Below are 17,379 nucleotides of genomic sequence, written 5' to 3' on the forward strand. Positions count from 1 at the left end.
TTGTAGCCTGAGTTTCGGCCTGGGTTAGCCCAATAAGTATTGACGAACCTAGGGCAAGATGGAGTTAACTGAATTAGTTAAAATAGATAGATTGTGGAAGTGCTGTTTCTTATTCATGAAACGTAGATATTGAAAATAAAATGTTTGTTAGGTGTAGAGCGTAGGGTGAAGTCACAACTATCACTGAAATCCCTGGCGGGGAAGCATCCTTCTGAAGAAAAACAGGGGTGTGGAAGCCGGCATAGTCAGTAGGGGTCATCGTATCCCGGCTCCGCTGAGAAAGGATAGAGCCCTTTCCGACCTTCCTACAGTTAATACTGATCGACTTAGAACCACCCACCTCTTCCCCTTCTGCAAAAAGTATCAAATAAGCGTCCCATTTCTAATAATTCATACCCCCTATGTATTTTGTTTTCGTTAATTTCATTTTACTTTTCATTTATTTTTTTATTTCTCATTGTTTTCTTTTTGTTACCTCATGGACAACTTTATCTTATATTTTAATCACATTCTTATCTTTTTTCAATGGTGTATGTACAAGTATTTCACATGGATGATAAAAGGAGAGTAGCCCTAGAATGGGAATTGATTTTCCCCCTACTACTATCATCCGCTAGCATCATTTTTCCCTCAGTGAATTGACGCCTAGCTCTGGTTCGCACTCCAAAAATTAAATAAGCACCCCAGAAACCTAACTTGAGCATTAACGAGAGTCAAGGAAGGCAAGGTTGAAACTATGTTTACTTTTCTTGGTACCGCGGATCACGAGATTCGAAAATAGCCTTACACAACCCCCCTCTCAAATCTCCAAAATATCCCCTGCCCGCTTTTATAGCAAAACTCGGTAACAGATGTTTCTGTTGGTTTCCGTCCGCCATGTTGGAGCTCATCCAGGTGAGCATTGCGTCTCCGAACAAATCTCTATAAGCTTGGTAAAACGTTTCTTTGGATATCTCGTATACGAAATATTCCTCTGACCCGAATCTTGGCGAGGGTCTTTGTATATGTACCTCTTTTCATTTCCCAGATTCTGGACTTTATCTATTGCACTGTTTTGATTTTTATTTTGATCCATTCTGAATGGGGTGACAATGAAAACCAGCAATAATTATGCTAGTTTTTGTAAATTATGCTCATTTTAGACCATTTTAGCACTAAATTCAGAAATTATGCTTTTATTTTTTACTTTAAATTTGGTAAAAAGCAACTCAATAACAAGGCAACAAACAAGTAAATGGTAAACCCATTATCCCTATTTACATCTAGAAACTTTAGAGTGTTAATGATATATGAAATAAATCATATATGAACTGCAGAAATGAACTGAAAATGAAGAAATGATCGTCGCAGTGAACGCAATTTATGCAATTGCGTAAAGAAGCCTGAAAAACAAAAAATTCAGGACTTCAATGGGGTTTGAACCCGTGACCTCGCGATACCGGTGCGATGCTCTACCAACTGAGCTATGAAGCCACTGACGTTGGGAGCAGGTCAATTGTGGGTTCATATGTTCCCGTGAAAGAAATGAGTGTTAATGATTAATGAAATAAATCATATATGAACTGCGGAAATGAAATGAAAATGAAGAAATGATCGTCGCAGTGAAGTCCTGAATTTTTTTCAGGCTTCTTTACGCACTTGCATAAATTGCGTTCTCTGCGACGATCATTTCTTCATTTTCATTTCATTTCCGCAGTTCATATATAATTTATTTCATATATCATTAACACTCATTTCTTTCACGGGAACATATGAACCCACAATTGACCTGCTCCCAACGTCAGTGGCCTCATAGCTCAGTTGGTAGAGCATCGCACCGGTATCGCGCGGTCACGGGTTCAAACCCCGTTGAAGTCCTGAATTTTTCAGGCTTCTTTACACAATTGCATAAATTGCGTTCACTGCGACGATCATTTCTTCATTTTCAGAAACTTTAGAATTGCATAAATATTCATTGTCTGACAAGTATCAAATCTCGAACAATTAATAATTGCACGTGGACGCCATCTTGGGTTAACGACGGGACCTGGGGACGAGAATGAAAGAATCCTGGGTCACTTCTTGAACACTCATCTCGGGCCAAAAAAATTGTTATAAGATAAAACAAAAAAAAAAAGAAAGAAAATTTTGGCTGCAAATCTAGACAAAAGAAAATTGTGCTAGCAGTGCTTTTTTTCGGAAAATAGGTGAAAATTATGCTCCCAATTACGAATTATGCCAAAAAATATACTAGCCCAATCTATCAAAGCCTACCTTTCTCTGTTTGAGGAACATTGGCTGAACAGATGTTGTACCTCGATCTCTCGGCTTCGTCAATGAGAGATCTGGGTACAATACGAGATTGATTAAACAGGGGTATGGTGAAACACCTAAAAAGAATACACTTGAAACGATGATAAATTGAGCTCATCTTAAAGAGGACTAATCTTTATAGAAAAGCGGAAAATTAGTGTTGTTAGATTTAATGCCGGTCATGTTCGTAGAATGACGTTTCAATGAATACTGTAAACAATTATTGTAAATGTTGGCCCTCCCATCCCCTCCCGTAAAGTTTTCCCTTAATTTTTTTCGATGAGGACCTGGGTCCCAGTGATGAAAATAAACATGGCGGCCGCTGGAACAGGTGGCACCAATATTTCCACGTTGATATTTTCAGCGTAAAAATGGCTCCTTTTACAGCGAGACACGCAAAGATTACGGGAGTAGCTACCTTGACGGTTGCCAGTTTTTATATCATCAAGAAGTATGGCCCAGGTGTCGGACGAAGGATCTTGAACAAACTTAAGTTAGGCAGTGGAAAAAGCTCGAGGTTACTGATCGAGCCTTCATTGAACACACAGTCAAAGGTCAAACGGCGAAGTGCAGCACTTGACTATGAATTCCTTTGTCAAGCGTGGAAACTTTTAAAAGTTCTCTTCCCAGGTTTTTGGACAAGGCAGGTTGGTTTGTTGTTTCTCCATTCGCTTTGTCTTTTCCTGAGGACATTTTTGTCGATTTACGTGGCAACTCTAGATGGCCGTATCATAAAATCGGTTGTTCAGAAAAATGGTTTTAAATTCGTTTTGTTACTTGTCAATTGGATCGGCGTGGCGATTCCAGCAACGTTCATAAACAGTATGATTCGGTATCTCGAAAGCAAACTGTCCCTGGCTTTTCGCACACAGCTTGCTAACCACGCTTACGAGAAGTACTTCTCAAACCAAACTTACTATCGTGTGGGGAACTTGGATGGAAGAATAGCGAACGCAGATGAGTGTCTAACTGAAGACATTCGCATGTTTTGTAGTTCAGTAGCTCATCTGTACTCACATCTAACCAAACCCTGCCTTGATGTCTTCGTGATTTGCTGGACTCTTGATGGACTTGCAAGAAAAAGAGGAACCTCTTGGAAAATTCCAGTGAGCATAGCAGCGGTGGTGGTTTACCTTACTGCCGAGATTTTAAGGAAACTAAGTCCAAAATTTGGCAAGATTGTAGCAGAGGAGTCACAGAAAAGAGGACATCTTAGATTTCTTCATTCGAGGGTCATCACAAATGCTGAGGAGATTGCCTTTTATGGTGGTCATAAAGTAAGACTTTGTTTAAGGCTGATTTAGACAGCAGAATTTTTGCTTATGACTTCCATGTGCGACTAGCATACTTCATGACTTTACGACAGGTCATGTCTTGTAAATTAAACCCACGACATCTGTTCGACACATGTAGATGTTGTAAGTGAAAATTGTGCTCGTGTGGATGGTTGAAAGTCATGACATATGTTAGTCGCACACAATAGTCGTAAGTAAAAATATTTATTGTAAAGATACCCAGCCACTATGAACCAACAAACTAAAAAATCGGTGGATATGCAGACAGCACTCGACTACTAAGGTACTGATCTAGATCTGCCTATCTACAGTCTAACCTCTCTTATGGACACCTCTCTTTTATGGACAGAAATGCCAAAAATCATATATTCCCTACTTTTATAATACGGACACCTCTGCAAAGTGGACACTTGATTCTGTCCCTTTGGTGTCCGTATTAAAGAGGTTTGACTGTACTTCATAACTAACCTTTCTAAGATTCTTTTCTCAACTTTACATACATTTAGACAGCATATAAAACACATACAATAATTGTCAATGCCACTGAAGGTATAAAGGGATACAAAAAGAAGGGCTGTGTATCAATATATGAGTGAGGTTAAGGGTTGCTGAAAATTTAAATTCAGGGCTTGAAAGAACAAGGCATATAATAGATGTGCTTGTTTTTCATTTGTTTTTTGAGGAGATGCAAATCTGCATGAGCTTTTCTTATGCAGTCTCTCACCTTTAAGTGCCACGTTAATCCAGCTGTTTCATGGATACAGCTTAAAGGTGGTCCCAATTTGGAATACCCAGTGAGCTACTACATATCCACATATCACTCAAAGCCTTGTAGGACTAAGCATAGAAAAGCAAAAGGATGCATTCTTATGTAGCCTGAGAAAATATCCAAAATTTTGTGATGAGACTACTGGTTTTCCCACAAAATGATGTCTGAGAAATGTTAGCACAAAAATTCCATACTTGTGACTGGTCAGTATCTTAACTACCCAGATCTGGGTAGTGTTTCTAAATGGCTGAGGCAAATTTCTCTCATGGTACATCCAATCAGAAGCACTAACCAGTTCTTGGTAGTGATATGTCATCAGTATAGAGTATTTCTGCTCATTCCTCAGAGGTCGTTGAGCAGGGAAATTGGTGGTGGCATCTCAAAATGTCTGCTGTTTTTTTGATGCCATTCTTATTCAAGGTTCTTGCTAGCAGGGAAATTCAGTGATATGGAAAATAAGTGGTTGAGCACTCTACAATCTCTAACCAACCTTTTGAAATTGCATTGCATACTAACGATGTGAAATGCAGTGGAAGAAGAAGTTTTGGATTTAACCGTATATACCTCGTAATCAAAACTGAAGGGGTATGTAAACTCCAGGCCCCAGTTTTTCAAAATCTGAATAGAGCTATCCATCGGATAAATCACTATCCACTGGATAAATGTTAGGGAAACCAATTGCACGAACCACTGGATTGAGATTTGTATTGTGGATAGGGCTATCTACCTTTTGAACAACTTGGGCCAGGTGATTAACAATAATATTAGTAGAAGGGAAATGAAACTAGGTGAGTCATACATGTATATGAAGGCAAATTTGTAGGTAGAGAAATGGGTGTATTTTCAGATTACCTGTAATACTAACTAACAAACCATTGCAATCCTGTTAATGACTTTATCTTGGTCCGTAATCGTATTGTCATAAATTACCATTTCTTGATTTACACTGTACTCAAACTGCAGGTTGAGCTATGTTTATTGAAGCATAGTTTCAAGTCACTGGCACAGCAAATGGAGCTTCTCTTTAGCAAACGGCTCTGGTTCATTATGTTGGAGCAGTTCTTGATGAAGTACGTGTGGAGTGCGGCAGGCTTACTTATGGTGGCATCAAGCATTTTTTTAGGAAAAGGTAACCCGGCTTTCAGGGTGCTTGAGGTTTTGTTAAACAGAGTTTCATATCTTGTGAATGTAAAAAAATTTAAAAGAAAGCTTAAAAAGGCAGCAGTACACAACATACAAAAGACTTGACTGGAACCATTTTCAGTCTAAATTATTGATGAGAGGTTTTGTTTTTGAATGCCATAGCCTCCATGGGTTTGAGACGAGTTGTATGGGAGGAAGGGGTTACAACTCCCCTAACAAGGCCTCAGCCTGGGAGGCACTGGACACCAATGATATCCAGTAAAACTCCTCCCTCCTAAACCCTTACTGTAGTAATGAAAGTGAAATTTAATTCATCCAATTCTTTTCAACAGAAAAAGGGACCATATACAATGTACCTCAAACATCATATTTGATTACTCTATTCTGTGTCACATACTTGTACAACGGTAAAATAAATACATAGTGCCACACCAAGGTGCAAAACTAAAGAGCCTATCCTCAGTTAGAGCTTTACAATTCTGTATAGGTGTTGTTTTATAGTGTTCGATCTTTTGTTTTACGTCATTTGATTAATTCAAGTCTTCAGTGTACACTGAACACAAGCCCATTTTTGTAATTTCATGACAATTGCTCAAAGGGTCTACGTCACAACAATATTGCTGTTCAAGGTCAATCATGTTCCGAAGTTATTACTTCAATCTTTTACGTATACACAAAACGTTCCTGTAGAGTTACATATTATGAGTGTCGCCAATACGGTTTTTCAGTCCCGTAATCCCGCCTCAAAACTTCGTGCAATCCCGTAATCCCGCGGGTTATTTTTGGCAACCCACCCCCTGCGCATACTTTCAATCCCTAATCTCGCCCTGATTTCGCTTTAAAATTCCGAGTCCCAATTCAAATAAGGGAATTCCCGTATCCCGAAAAACTTATTGAGGACCCTCTATTATGTATGATGAAGATATCAAAAGAGTTTCACCAGGGAGCACTGTCCATGAATTGGCCCAACTTTTTCAATTCATGTCCACCCTTACAACAGACAACAGGAAACCGGTGAACTCAATTTTGGAATTTAATTGATCCAAAGAAAAGCTTCAGCTTATTAAAAAGCCGTAGGAAATAGCATGACACACACTGTAGGCCCTTCAACAATCATTGAATCTCCAATTTGTAAATTTAGGTAGTAAAGAGCAGCTTGGTGTACTCCATCAAGCAGTTGGTGAAAGAACAGAACATGTCACAACCTCACGTTCCTTGATGGTTTCTGCTGCGGATGCTATAGAAAGAATCATGTCCTCGTACAAGGAGGTCAGTCATTCAGTTCTTTGCGAATCAAGTCTTTTCAGGCTTTTCAATAGCTAATATAGATGTTTGCCTTCTGTCTCAATATCTGGTAGAGCAATATACTGACCCTTAGGGCTGATTTCCACTGTTGCGTAATTCTTACGTGCGTACTTGCGTACGTGCGTAAAATTTACGTTCGGAAATAAAATAGAGGCAATGTATGAAAGGTCGCACGTAAGCGTAAAAGTTGAACCTCACTCAACTTCTCGTTTAATCTCAGCACTTTTTATCTTGCCTGTATTATTTTATTTACGTGATTAAAATTTACGTGCGTTAACGTTTCGTAGCCAAAAATGCGACATTGGAAATCAACCTTTATTCAGTCCCAGAGATAACCTTTTGTTTTAAAGAGGTGCACCGCGAGAAGGTAGTTATCCGGTAGTTAAGTAACGAGAGCATAAAGATTAGTCACCTTTGACACACGCAATGCGAAATGATGTTTAATTGAAAGCGCGGGGCGCTATGCTATAATAGCCTTTTTCAGCTTGTACTGTTTTTGGTTCTCCCAATTCAGATCACGTGATCTTTTCAAGGACATCGCCTTTTGCCCTCTTATAAATAAATTATGGGTACTTATGCATGTGGATAGAACGACATTTGACAGAAACAATTTTCTCATCACAAGGACTGAAATGGAAAAACTAAAAATGCAAGCGTAAAAGGTCTCTTGCTGTAATTATAAAGAGAAGATACTGGTTTCGGTAAAAGAGAGTGACAGCGTACAAACAAACGAGATCATGACCACGATGCGGGAAATCTGTCAGGTTTATAGCTTGTTCCAGGCCTTTTTCCTTTAGTGGTGTGTGTTTTTGCACCGTCCGCACCATCTGAAAGCCTAGAATAGGCTTTCAGGTGTAGGCCTTTGACATCACGGGGTTCAATTGCAAAGCTCCGTTTTCGTGTGTTAAGACAGCGTGAGAGGAAAGCCTCCTGAACTCCTGAAATTTTATTCCTTTTTTTCTTAAGATCATAGAACTCAGCGGGTACACTGCGCGCGTCTCAGAGATGTTAGAAATCTTTGAAGATGTTCAAAAGGGGCACTGCCGGCGACAAACATCTTTGGAAATAAAGGAAAGCGAACGCATCGCTGACGAAGCTGAGCAGCTTTCTAGTGGAGGATTAGGGGGCCACGGCGAAGTTGTCGACCTGAGTCAGATGTCAGGAGGTGAAGTAGTTGATACCGAGGGAAACATTGCTTTGAAGGATGTCGCTATCATCACACCTTGTGGCGATGTGGTTGTGTCAAGTTTGTCTTTCGAGGTAAAGAATGAACTGAGCATAAGGGAATTGGTTTGAGCGTATCATGCACAGACAGGTGCCACTGGCCTGCAAATAATAGTGGTTCATCCGTGTCCCACTGAAATTGGCCCATGCCCGACGAAATCTTGACTGTGATCGGACGTGATATCTGGAAAAAATAATGCCAAAGAAAATCAATATATGCAATTGAATAATCTACTATGTTGTCCCAACGCAATAACATTATTGCAGACATTCTATGGCAGTAAATAGTCTAGGTGAGAATGCCGCACCTACCATGCGCAACTAACTTTATTTTGTGCGATTGTCCAGGCAAAATTGTGACTTAGCGGGACATATCTCCTTTCAATAAGGAAAAATTATTTGCAGCTCTGCTACCATGAGAGAATGCCATCTCGTTTGAAAAGCCTTCTCTGAAAAATGAGCGTGAGATTTAAATCAGTTTGCCTCGTAATGCAAACTCCAAGCGTGCACAAGTATGTGTCCATGATGCCTATATGTGTAGACTCCTCACCATTAGTCAAGGTGGGTCTTTATCGGGTTCCCCTTGTTTTGACTGTTTCCCTATATTGTATGGCCTGTTGGCCTCCGGCGTCCGTAAAGCGCCGGTTACACTGGTGGGCGTTTCATTGCGCGATTTGTCTTGTGACAAGGGCGGCGATTTTTTCCGGGCGATTTTTAGCGCGATTGTATACAAAGTAGTATTTCGAGCAGCGCTTTTACCATAGTTGTCAGCAGTGGCGATGAATGCAAATTGGAGCAAAGAAGGTATAGAGGCCTTAGACAAGTTGGTGAAGTGCATCTTTCTATTCATGTTGGTGTCTCGTATTGGATCGTTTAGCCCTTTCGTATCGTCTGGTTTATCGGTAGTTTCTTTGTATCTTGATATCGTGTGTTCTCTGAATTGAATTTGAATTGTATGTACTGCTATGACTTTAGATCTTTTTAATTCCCAGATGGAACCAGGGATGCATCTTTTGATAACTGGACCCAATGGCTGCGGCAAAAGCTCACTGTTCCGTATCCTTGGTGGATTGTGGCCGGTTTACAAAGGCTTCTTGGCAAAACCACCCCCAACCCATATGTTCTACATACCTCAAAGGTGAGTTGTATGCATTGGTACTCCCGACGGTGTGTATACTGCCACAGTATAATGAGTATATACGACTGGCAAGGGCTCAGTAAAAGGAGCTATTGTAGGTGACGAGGATATTGCTGTTGTAGGCCAGTTCATTGCTGAAGTCATTGTCTAGTGTCTTTACCCACATACAAAATACTCCTCTAGAGTTATGAAGAAGATATAAATTTCTTTAGAGAGCACTAAACATGCTAAGACGTAATCCATCAGGAAATTGAGTAATTTTAATTTTCACTGGACAAAAACTTTGTACCAGAATAATTTAAACCATATTGCATTCTTTTTTACATTTGTAAAGTGCTATAGATGTAATTAGTTATGTGTAATAACACCAAAGAAAATTGCTTATGGGAGCCCGAGATTTCACAAGAATTGTGAAAAAACGGGTAAAGTTGTTAAAATAAAACGAGAAAAAAGTTCTTGGCGAAAATGCTTAAACTTGAAGGCATCTTCACATCAATTGCTATCAAATGTCATCGCCACGAGAGACTCGCAGTTCTGCAAATGTTTGCACTATTTTTCTGCTTGGAGCATGTGAAGACCTTGAAAAGCGTTTGGGAGACACTGTCTACAAGTAAGTTTAGGACAAAGCGAAGAAGCACAGCCGAAAAATAGCGTTTGTGACTTGGAAAGTGCCTAAACTGGCACAATCCTCGAACAGTCAACCGGCACAGCAAGTTTGTCTTTTTCTTTTTTGTTCATTGTATAAAACGAATAAATTCCATGTCACCGTGGGTCTGTTTTGTAGTAGATCACCGATGATGTCAAAATGCAGTGACACACTCGCCTGGGGCTGGTGTGCCACGTCTTTGTTTTTACCACCTGTTGACGTCATCTGTGATCTATTACTGAACAGACGCACGGCAACATAGAATCTATTTGTTAAAGAGCTTCTTCCGAATTTTGTACTGCCCCTCTCATCCTTTGTGTCCGATTGTTTTCCCTCAGACCCTACATGCCTATTGGCTCTCTGCGCGATCAAGTGATTTATCCACACACAGTGGAAGACATGCAATCTCATGGCATCTCAGACGATGACCTTGAGTCCATTTTGGCTACTGTTCACCTGCAGTACATCATCAAACGAGAAGGAGGTAAGCACACGCTTATCAACTGTAGCCTGGAATGTACGCCTATAATAAATAAATAAATAATGAATAAATAAACCGTTTAATGGCAAGGCACGATAGAAGATGGCGGCCACACTGACTATGACGTTCACCTTTTAGCTACAACCAGTTACAAAAATGTGGAGGCACTCCAACGAAAGACCGGCCTTTTTTACTTCAAATCTCCGCTAGTCATAATTATGTGCAACATAATTCTCATCTCCCTCCTACACCCCATTTAAAGTTGTTCCTCCAAGTTTTGAGCATGCATGGTCTTCTATTGCTAGCAACTTTGATAAGGGGAGGTGGGGGGATCACAAGCACAAGATCATGGAAATAAGGTACAGTGTCTCAAGTACTTTTGCAACTGGTTGTAGCCTGGGAAAAGGGAAAAGGAGGCTTTTTTTTCTGGCCCAATTCTTCTCCTTTTTTCTTTTACTCCTCTTCCCCTAACAGTTTTTCGAAAAATTCAGAAACTCGTTAACTTAAGGCATAATTAAACAACGCTCTAAACTTTTCAGCGCGTGGAGTTTTCGATAAGATAAAAAAGTAAAACAAAAAACACAGTTGTGAGCATAATTTGTCTCTTGTGATATTGATAGGTAATCAAATGGTAAACTCGTTTTGAAAGTTATTCGAATTTGCTCAAAGCGCAAGTGAAAATAATTTTAATCGTCACGAAACACACACTGATTGGGTTGGTGTAGGTGAGGTTCTAATTTACTTGGGACGTTAAGAAACACACCTTTATGCGCTTGCTATTAGTTCTTAGGAATGTTTATATAACTGTGGTGATCGCATTCTATCCCCTTTTCTTTTAACTCTGGATGTGACATAGACAGCGAGCAGTCTTTCTTTTTCTTCAGATTTATTGAGGGGAGTACGCGCGCGCCTTCAGTCACGTGCGTGGATATTTGCGTGTCTCGCGCGTTTTGCTCGATGGTCCCAGAAAAAAGAGAGACTGCGGGTAGTCTAGATGTGACATGTGTGACAAATCTTTAAACAATAAGTTTCTGAAGTTCTTTGAGTCTCGTTAAAGGCTGGGATGCTTTGAAAGAGTGGAAAGATGTGTTCTCAGGAGGAGAAAAGCAGAGGATGGGTATGGCACGGCTGTTTTATCACAGGTTTGTGTTACTAAGATAACAGCATCAAAACTCCCCTTACTTGTCCCTCTGCACTTTTTGCAGACGCATTGGGAAGATTTAGCGCAACATGCAGTGTAAAGGAAAAATTAAAATTGTGCGAGCGATTTAAATTGTATAATTGTATTTGTTGAGTTAATTGTTGAAATTGCTTTAATAGATCTCTCATAACATCGTTGAACGTCTTGCCAAAAAATCAACGAAATTTAACCCTTTACGCCCCGATATCCACAGGGCTGTTATTAGTGAACTTACGCAACAGGACGGGAGAGGAAAGAAGACGGCAAACCTTGTCTGACAAGCGTGACAATAATTTTGCTTGAAATAACTTTTTGCCAAACTTTACTATCTTTTAAAAAGATCTTTTCGTACAAGACAAGAGAACATTGATGTTAGTCAAGATCACGACAAAATACGCAAGTTATAGCCTTGTCACATTCGTCACGCACAAGCGATTTGCCGTCCTCTTCTTTCTGCCGTCCTGTTGCGTAAACTCACTACTAACGGCCGGGGACCCGGGGCCGGGGATTTTCCCTGGCTATTATGAATGTGACCCCGCCTACTTTTGTAGGAAAATAGAAGAAAAATAGAACCAAACAAAATCCCTAGCGGTTGGATTCCCCTCCTACCTGCATCATTAGCCCGGCATCTTGAAATTTTAATGACACCCCTTTATCCACCTACGAATTTTCTAGACCGATCGTCAAGGATAAGGTACTTGGGAGAGTTTGATAACAGATCCAAGTCATTTTCCTGTAGGTGATCATTTTATTAATTCTCGTGACCTTTTTACTTGATTATGTTGTTGATATTGTCAGGGAAAATTAATGTTGATCACTCTCGGAACTTAAAGGGTTACTCGTGATTGTGGCGTGCATGGCGTTACTACTTTTGAGCCAGTAAAATTCACCCTATGTAAGGGAATCCGGAATCTGGGATTCGAGAACATTTTGCTTTCGTGAATGTAGAATGTGTGTCTGTTTCTCCCATTAGCTGTAAAGCAGAACACATTGACACGTAAATAAAGTTTTCATTTCATTTAATTTGTGGAATCCTGAATCCTGAATCCTGGGCTTTGGAATACAGCTCAAGGAATCCGGAATCCCACTAACGATTGGAATCCAGAATCCAAGTTTCACTGACAAAGACTGGAGTCCAGTACCTGGAGCTCGGATTCCACGGCTTGCAATGCAGAATCCAAGACTACGAGAGGATGTCTAGGATTCACTTATATGGGGCGTTATAATGCATAGACGTGCAAAGATGAAGCAATCGCTAAAATACTTTTGATAATCAATTGAAAACTTCCGCATGTACACTCTGTCATTTTTACTGTTTTGTTTTAATTGTTTTATTATCATTTTGCCATTTACCTTTAATATATACACAGAATTTAAAAAGAGGAGGTAAGGGAGACCATGGAAGCCAATAAGGCTTATGAAAAGGAAAAACATATGACTTATGTACTTGAATAAAATACTGGCATGGGCAAGACAATTTAACTAAACACATATAATTTCTTTACAACATAGAAAATAATAATTAAATAGGATAAAAATAGATAAGGCTGAACGCGCAAGTGCAAAAAAGAAAAAGAAAAAGTGAGAAAAAGTATTGTAAAAATACAAGGGAAAGAAGCGAAAACAGAACTGCACGCAAGCATTAAAAGAAGTAAAGTGTGCTTGTGCCAAGAAAAATGACTTCAGTTTAGAAGTGAACTCTGAATTTCAGAGCTAAGGGAATTGAATATTTTGGGCACTTGAAAACGAAGTGAGAATTTCCTTACATTTGATAGACAGAGGTCTTTATTAAGAAATAAGACGCAATATACGTGGGGCTTTACAATGAATAGCGAACTAAGCTAAGGTTAAAAAAAACTATCATATGCAAATTAAAAAAAAAAATTTAAGTTACTAAAAGATATTAAGAAATAAATTTTAGAAGACACCTATTTCAAAAAGCCCGTTTAAATCGTCATGACCCCTTTCTTTAAGAACCCCATTTCGTTTGGGTGGAAGCAAGTCATACAATACATGCATAACCAGTGTCACTTGTGATTCTGTTGAAAAGATCACTGCCCCTTTTCTTAATAACATCAGATATCAAAATGATCTTATTTGTCCTACAGACCGCAGTTTGCTCTGCTGGACGAGTGCACCAGTGCTGTGAGTATTGATGTCGAAGGAAGCATCTTCCAAGCTGCTAAAGATGCTGGTATCAGTCTGTTAAGCATCTCCCACAGATCTTCTCTCTGGTTTGTACTCTCGTTTATATATACTTTTTAAGAGTATCACTCCCTTTTTATCCAGAAAGGTATTAAGAAAAAGAGAAAATTATCATTTAGGCTGACCTTGTTGTATTCACATTCGCCCGCGACCCTTGGGTGAAGCTCTAAATAGCCTGAGAAAACCGCCGCGAAATAACGTCTGAGAAACAAACGCAGATATTCCATACTGATGACGTGTCACTACCCACATCTAGGTAGTGCTTCTGATAGGCTGAAGTAAATTTCCCACGCGGCACGATTAATCACAAGCACTACCCAGATGGTAGGGTAGTAGGATAGTAGTTGGGTAGTGACGAGTCATCAAAAAGGAATTTCTGCCCTCGTTTCTCGGGTGCCATTTCGCGAAGAAACCAGTGATGGCGTGGCGAAATGTCGGCTGTGAGCATTTGATGCAGCGCTGGGGATAATCCAGGGATGGGATAGACCGGCGTCCATTCCAGAAGAGATGTGACACATATCCTGCAAATACGACCGCCTCTCTGTTATCGATCTCCGCCGTTGTAAGCTTTCTGCGCCCCACAGGCAGAGAGCGATGAGAGGTAGCTGTATTCCAGGCTGTGACAGAGATTAAAGTTAGGTTCTTGGGCTTTTCGCTTATAAAAGAAGCTCCCTAACCCTGAAAGCAAAAGGTAGTGCGGGTTATAGGGACCAATGAAACGAGGTTTGGAAGGGTGCTGGTCAATAGCTTCTTTAGCTTGTAGGCGTGTATTACAAGAAATACATTTATCGCAACACCTCGCGAACCTATGAAGCTGTCTTCGGGAAAGGCGAGAAACTTTCATCTCTCCCTGTCACTCTTCCTCCCGCCTCACGAGTACTGTTTGTCATTTAGAATAGACTTCCACTGTCTGGTTTCTTTACGTGCGTACACACGTAAATTTTGCGCCCGTAAATGAAAAAGAAGCACTGTATGAAAGCCGTGCGTAAACGTACAAGTTGAGCGCGACGCAATTGATACGTTGTACTATCAGGGGTACTCTGCATATCTTCCAGACTTCTATTTGCTATTATCTTTACCTTCTACAGTACCTGGAGTTTGGAGCATTGTTGCTGGCGGTGTAGCCGCCCTTGCCATGATGCACCGCGTCGCGCGTCTTCATGTATGTTTGGCCTTCATTTTCTCTATAGGAAATTCCACACCCATCTGCTTCAGTTTGACGGAGAAGGGGGCTGGCGCTGGGAGGAGCTTAACACAGCAACGAGGCTCACACTTCATGAAGAAAAACAGAAGCTTGAGTCACAGCTGGCTGGAGTACCCAAGATGCAACAGAGATTGAAGGAGTTGTGCTCCCTGCTCGGAGAAGACTCGGTGTTGTGCGTGCGAACGTAGAGCACCTCAGCCGCCGTTTTAAGTCTGAGCAAACACTTGCAGCTCTTTTTCGTTAGTGCTAAAGTCACTCTAACAAATTGCCACCGATACAGAACCAGTGCTGTTTCTTTTGAAACTAACCCGACCTTCTTTAGAGAGCTTTAGATTCTAAGACAAGGACGACTACGAGCACGATATTTTCTCAATACTTAGTAGTGCACGCGCGTGAACCAGCGTCATTTTGGCGGAAAAACGTAACAGCAGTCGTCATTCTACTACGAGGCTTAGCGAGAATGTCGTGCGGAAACAGGTTATCAAATTTTAGACGTTTTATCATTTTGCGATCAGGAAAGGTCTTTACCTCCTCCAATAAAGATAACAGTGCCAACTTTTATGGGGAAAAAAGTGCAATGAAGCAGTCCGTTTTTTGTTTTGTTTTTTGTTTTTGTTTTGCTTTTTTTGTTTTTTGTTTTTTGTTTTTTTGACAATAAGCGAAAAATCGTTGAATCAAACCTCGTACTCTTAGTCGTTTTCGTCCCCGAATCTGAAGGTCTCTATTATCTCGCAGTGGCGGATCCGGGGAAGCCCCTGCCCCCACCTTATTTTAAGACCAAACTGGGACCCGAAGGGCCGAAAAAAAACTTGTTTGGAGACCAGGCCCCCCTCCCACTTATCTATGGGTCTGCATGACCGCCCCACCCCCCCCCCCCCCCTTATCTCAAGGTCTGCATCCGACACTGTCTCGTATAACTTGACATGCAGGTTTCAGCCTTTACATTTAGCAGACGTGGTGGTCCAGTTAAAGTACACCAGGATTGCTTCAGTTTCCTGCTTTCCATAACATTAAATTTTGACATTCTTCGTGCATTTTGAATTTGGTGAAGATGAAAATAGTTATATCGTAGTCATTTGGTAGCTTTTGGTAATTGCATTTAAAATATTTAATGTTGGACACATGGTGTTCTAGTTAAAGGGTACCTTTGCTTTTAGGTATTTCAAATATGAATAAGAGGTTGTAAACTTTCTACGTGAATTTTAAATTGTTTCAGATGAAAATATTTAGCAATTATTGGATAAGGCTAGCCGAATCCAATAACAATTGTCTTATTATTCATTCAAAATCATTCTAGTTTAAAAACAAGCTAAAACATGCTTACCACCATCGACATTAAGTTCCCTTCTTTATTTGCATGTTTTTCTGCAATTCACGATGTAAAGAGATGTGTAGTCCAGCAGATAATCTTCAAACAACAGACGTCATCGGTCGCGTTGTACTCTTGCTGTTCCTGCTGTGTTTTGAGGCAGTAGATGGGTTATTTCTTCTTCTTCGTCAAACGTGTGAAATGTCCCACGTAACATTGTTCCCAGGGCTTCTCTGTTGCCGTTCATTTCTCGGGCATTTGTGCTCTACAACTGACGTCATTTTCAAAGATCGCGAACGTCTTCCAAATTTGGTCAACGCAAACTGACTATGAAGAATAGTCCAGTTTCGAATTCGTCTCGGCCTCTGAATAGAAGCACTGAAGACTCATTTATACAGGGTAAGCCTCGACCTAAGTTAATATGTATTCACAAATTCCAGTGAAAAAAAGACCAGTGTACAACTGTGTCTATTGTTTTAAACTCAAATTCAAGCACTTTCTCGCCGGTATTTGTGAATATGTTACTTACTTTTATACTAGGTCGAGGCTAACCCTGTACAAATAAGTCTTTTGCGCTTTGTTCAAGGGCCACGACGAATTCGAAACTGGACTACAAGCCGCGGGATCTGAGCCAATCAGAAGCAGAGAAATATTTTGAATGAATAATAAATATCTAAAGTCATTTGATAAATGTTTCGAGTTTTATTGTCATCTTGAGCGTAGCGGTTAAGCGAATTTTTTTTATATTTATTTATTATATAGACACGAGTGTTTTACTGGAAAATATACCACTCATAAAATTCATAAAAAGTACATTCGGAACCCGAGTGATTTATTTTCCATAATCTCACACGTTTTCACACAATTTCCCTCTATTATTTTATCGATGTCTTTTTGTCTATATAATAAAAAGAACATTACACGGCGGCTTGAAGATATGAATTTTATTTTCTTGTGGCAAAAACAATATTTTACTCACTCGCTGCGCTCGTTCGTAAAATATTGTTTTGCCACTCGAAAATAAAATTCATATCTTCGCGCCACCGTGTAATATCCTCTATATATTTACGCTTTAATCGACAGTAATATTTTATTAAATACAGTATGTTGCCCAGTATCCGGACGGTACCAGTATCCGGACACTTGAAACAAAAACTCAAATTTTGAGGCTCCCTTTTCAGTTCTCGG

The 17,379-nt window shown here is 40.1% G+C and overlaps 1 protein-coding gene across 1 annotated transcript; it reads left to right on the forward strand.

Moving 5' to 3' along the window:
- Window positions 1-2,602: 2,602 nt before the first annotated feature.
- On the forward strand, window positions 2,603-15,447 carry LOC140933251 (ATP-binding cassette sub-family D member 2-like). The gene is made up of 9 exons (XM_073382775.1): window positions 2,603-3,569; window positions 5,320-5,485; window positions 6,641-6,768; window positions 7,771-8,064; window positions 9,021-9,166; window positions 10,151-10,296; window positions 11,351-11,435; window positions 13,582-13,707; window positions 14,869-15,447. Exons 1-9 carry the CDS (start codon window positions 2,664-2,666, stop codon window positions 15,068-15,070), a joined length of 2,199 nt encoding a protein of 732 aa, XP_073238876.1. The 5' UTR covers window positions 2,603-2,663; the 3' UTR covers window positions 15,071-15,447.
- The last annotated feature ends 1,932 nt before the right edge of the window (window positions 15,448-17,379 follow it).

The sequence above is a fragment of the Porites lutea genome, chromosome 4 (assembly GCF_958299795.1).
Source record: "Porites lutea chromosome 4, jaPorLute2.1, whole genome shotgun sequence".
NCBI lineage: Eukaryota > Metazoa > Cnidaria > Anthozoa > Scleractinia > Poritidae > Porites > Porites lutea.

Bases quoted from the DNA above. Each gene is read 5' to 3' on its own strand.
- LOC140933251 (XM_073382775.1), top strand. From the start codon at position 2,664: ATGGCTCCTTTTACAGCGAGACACGCAAAGATTACGGGAGTAGCTACC. The intron at 8,065-9,020 runs GTAAAGAATGAA...TTTAATTCCCAG, and splicing joins TGTCAAGTTTGTCTTTCGAG to ATGGAACCAGGGATGCATCT. The intron at 11,436-13,581 runs GTTTGTGTTACT...TTTGTCCTACAG, and splicing joins GCACGGCTGTTTTATCACAG to ACCGCAGTTTGCTCTGCTGG.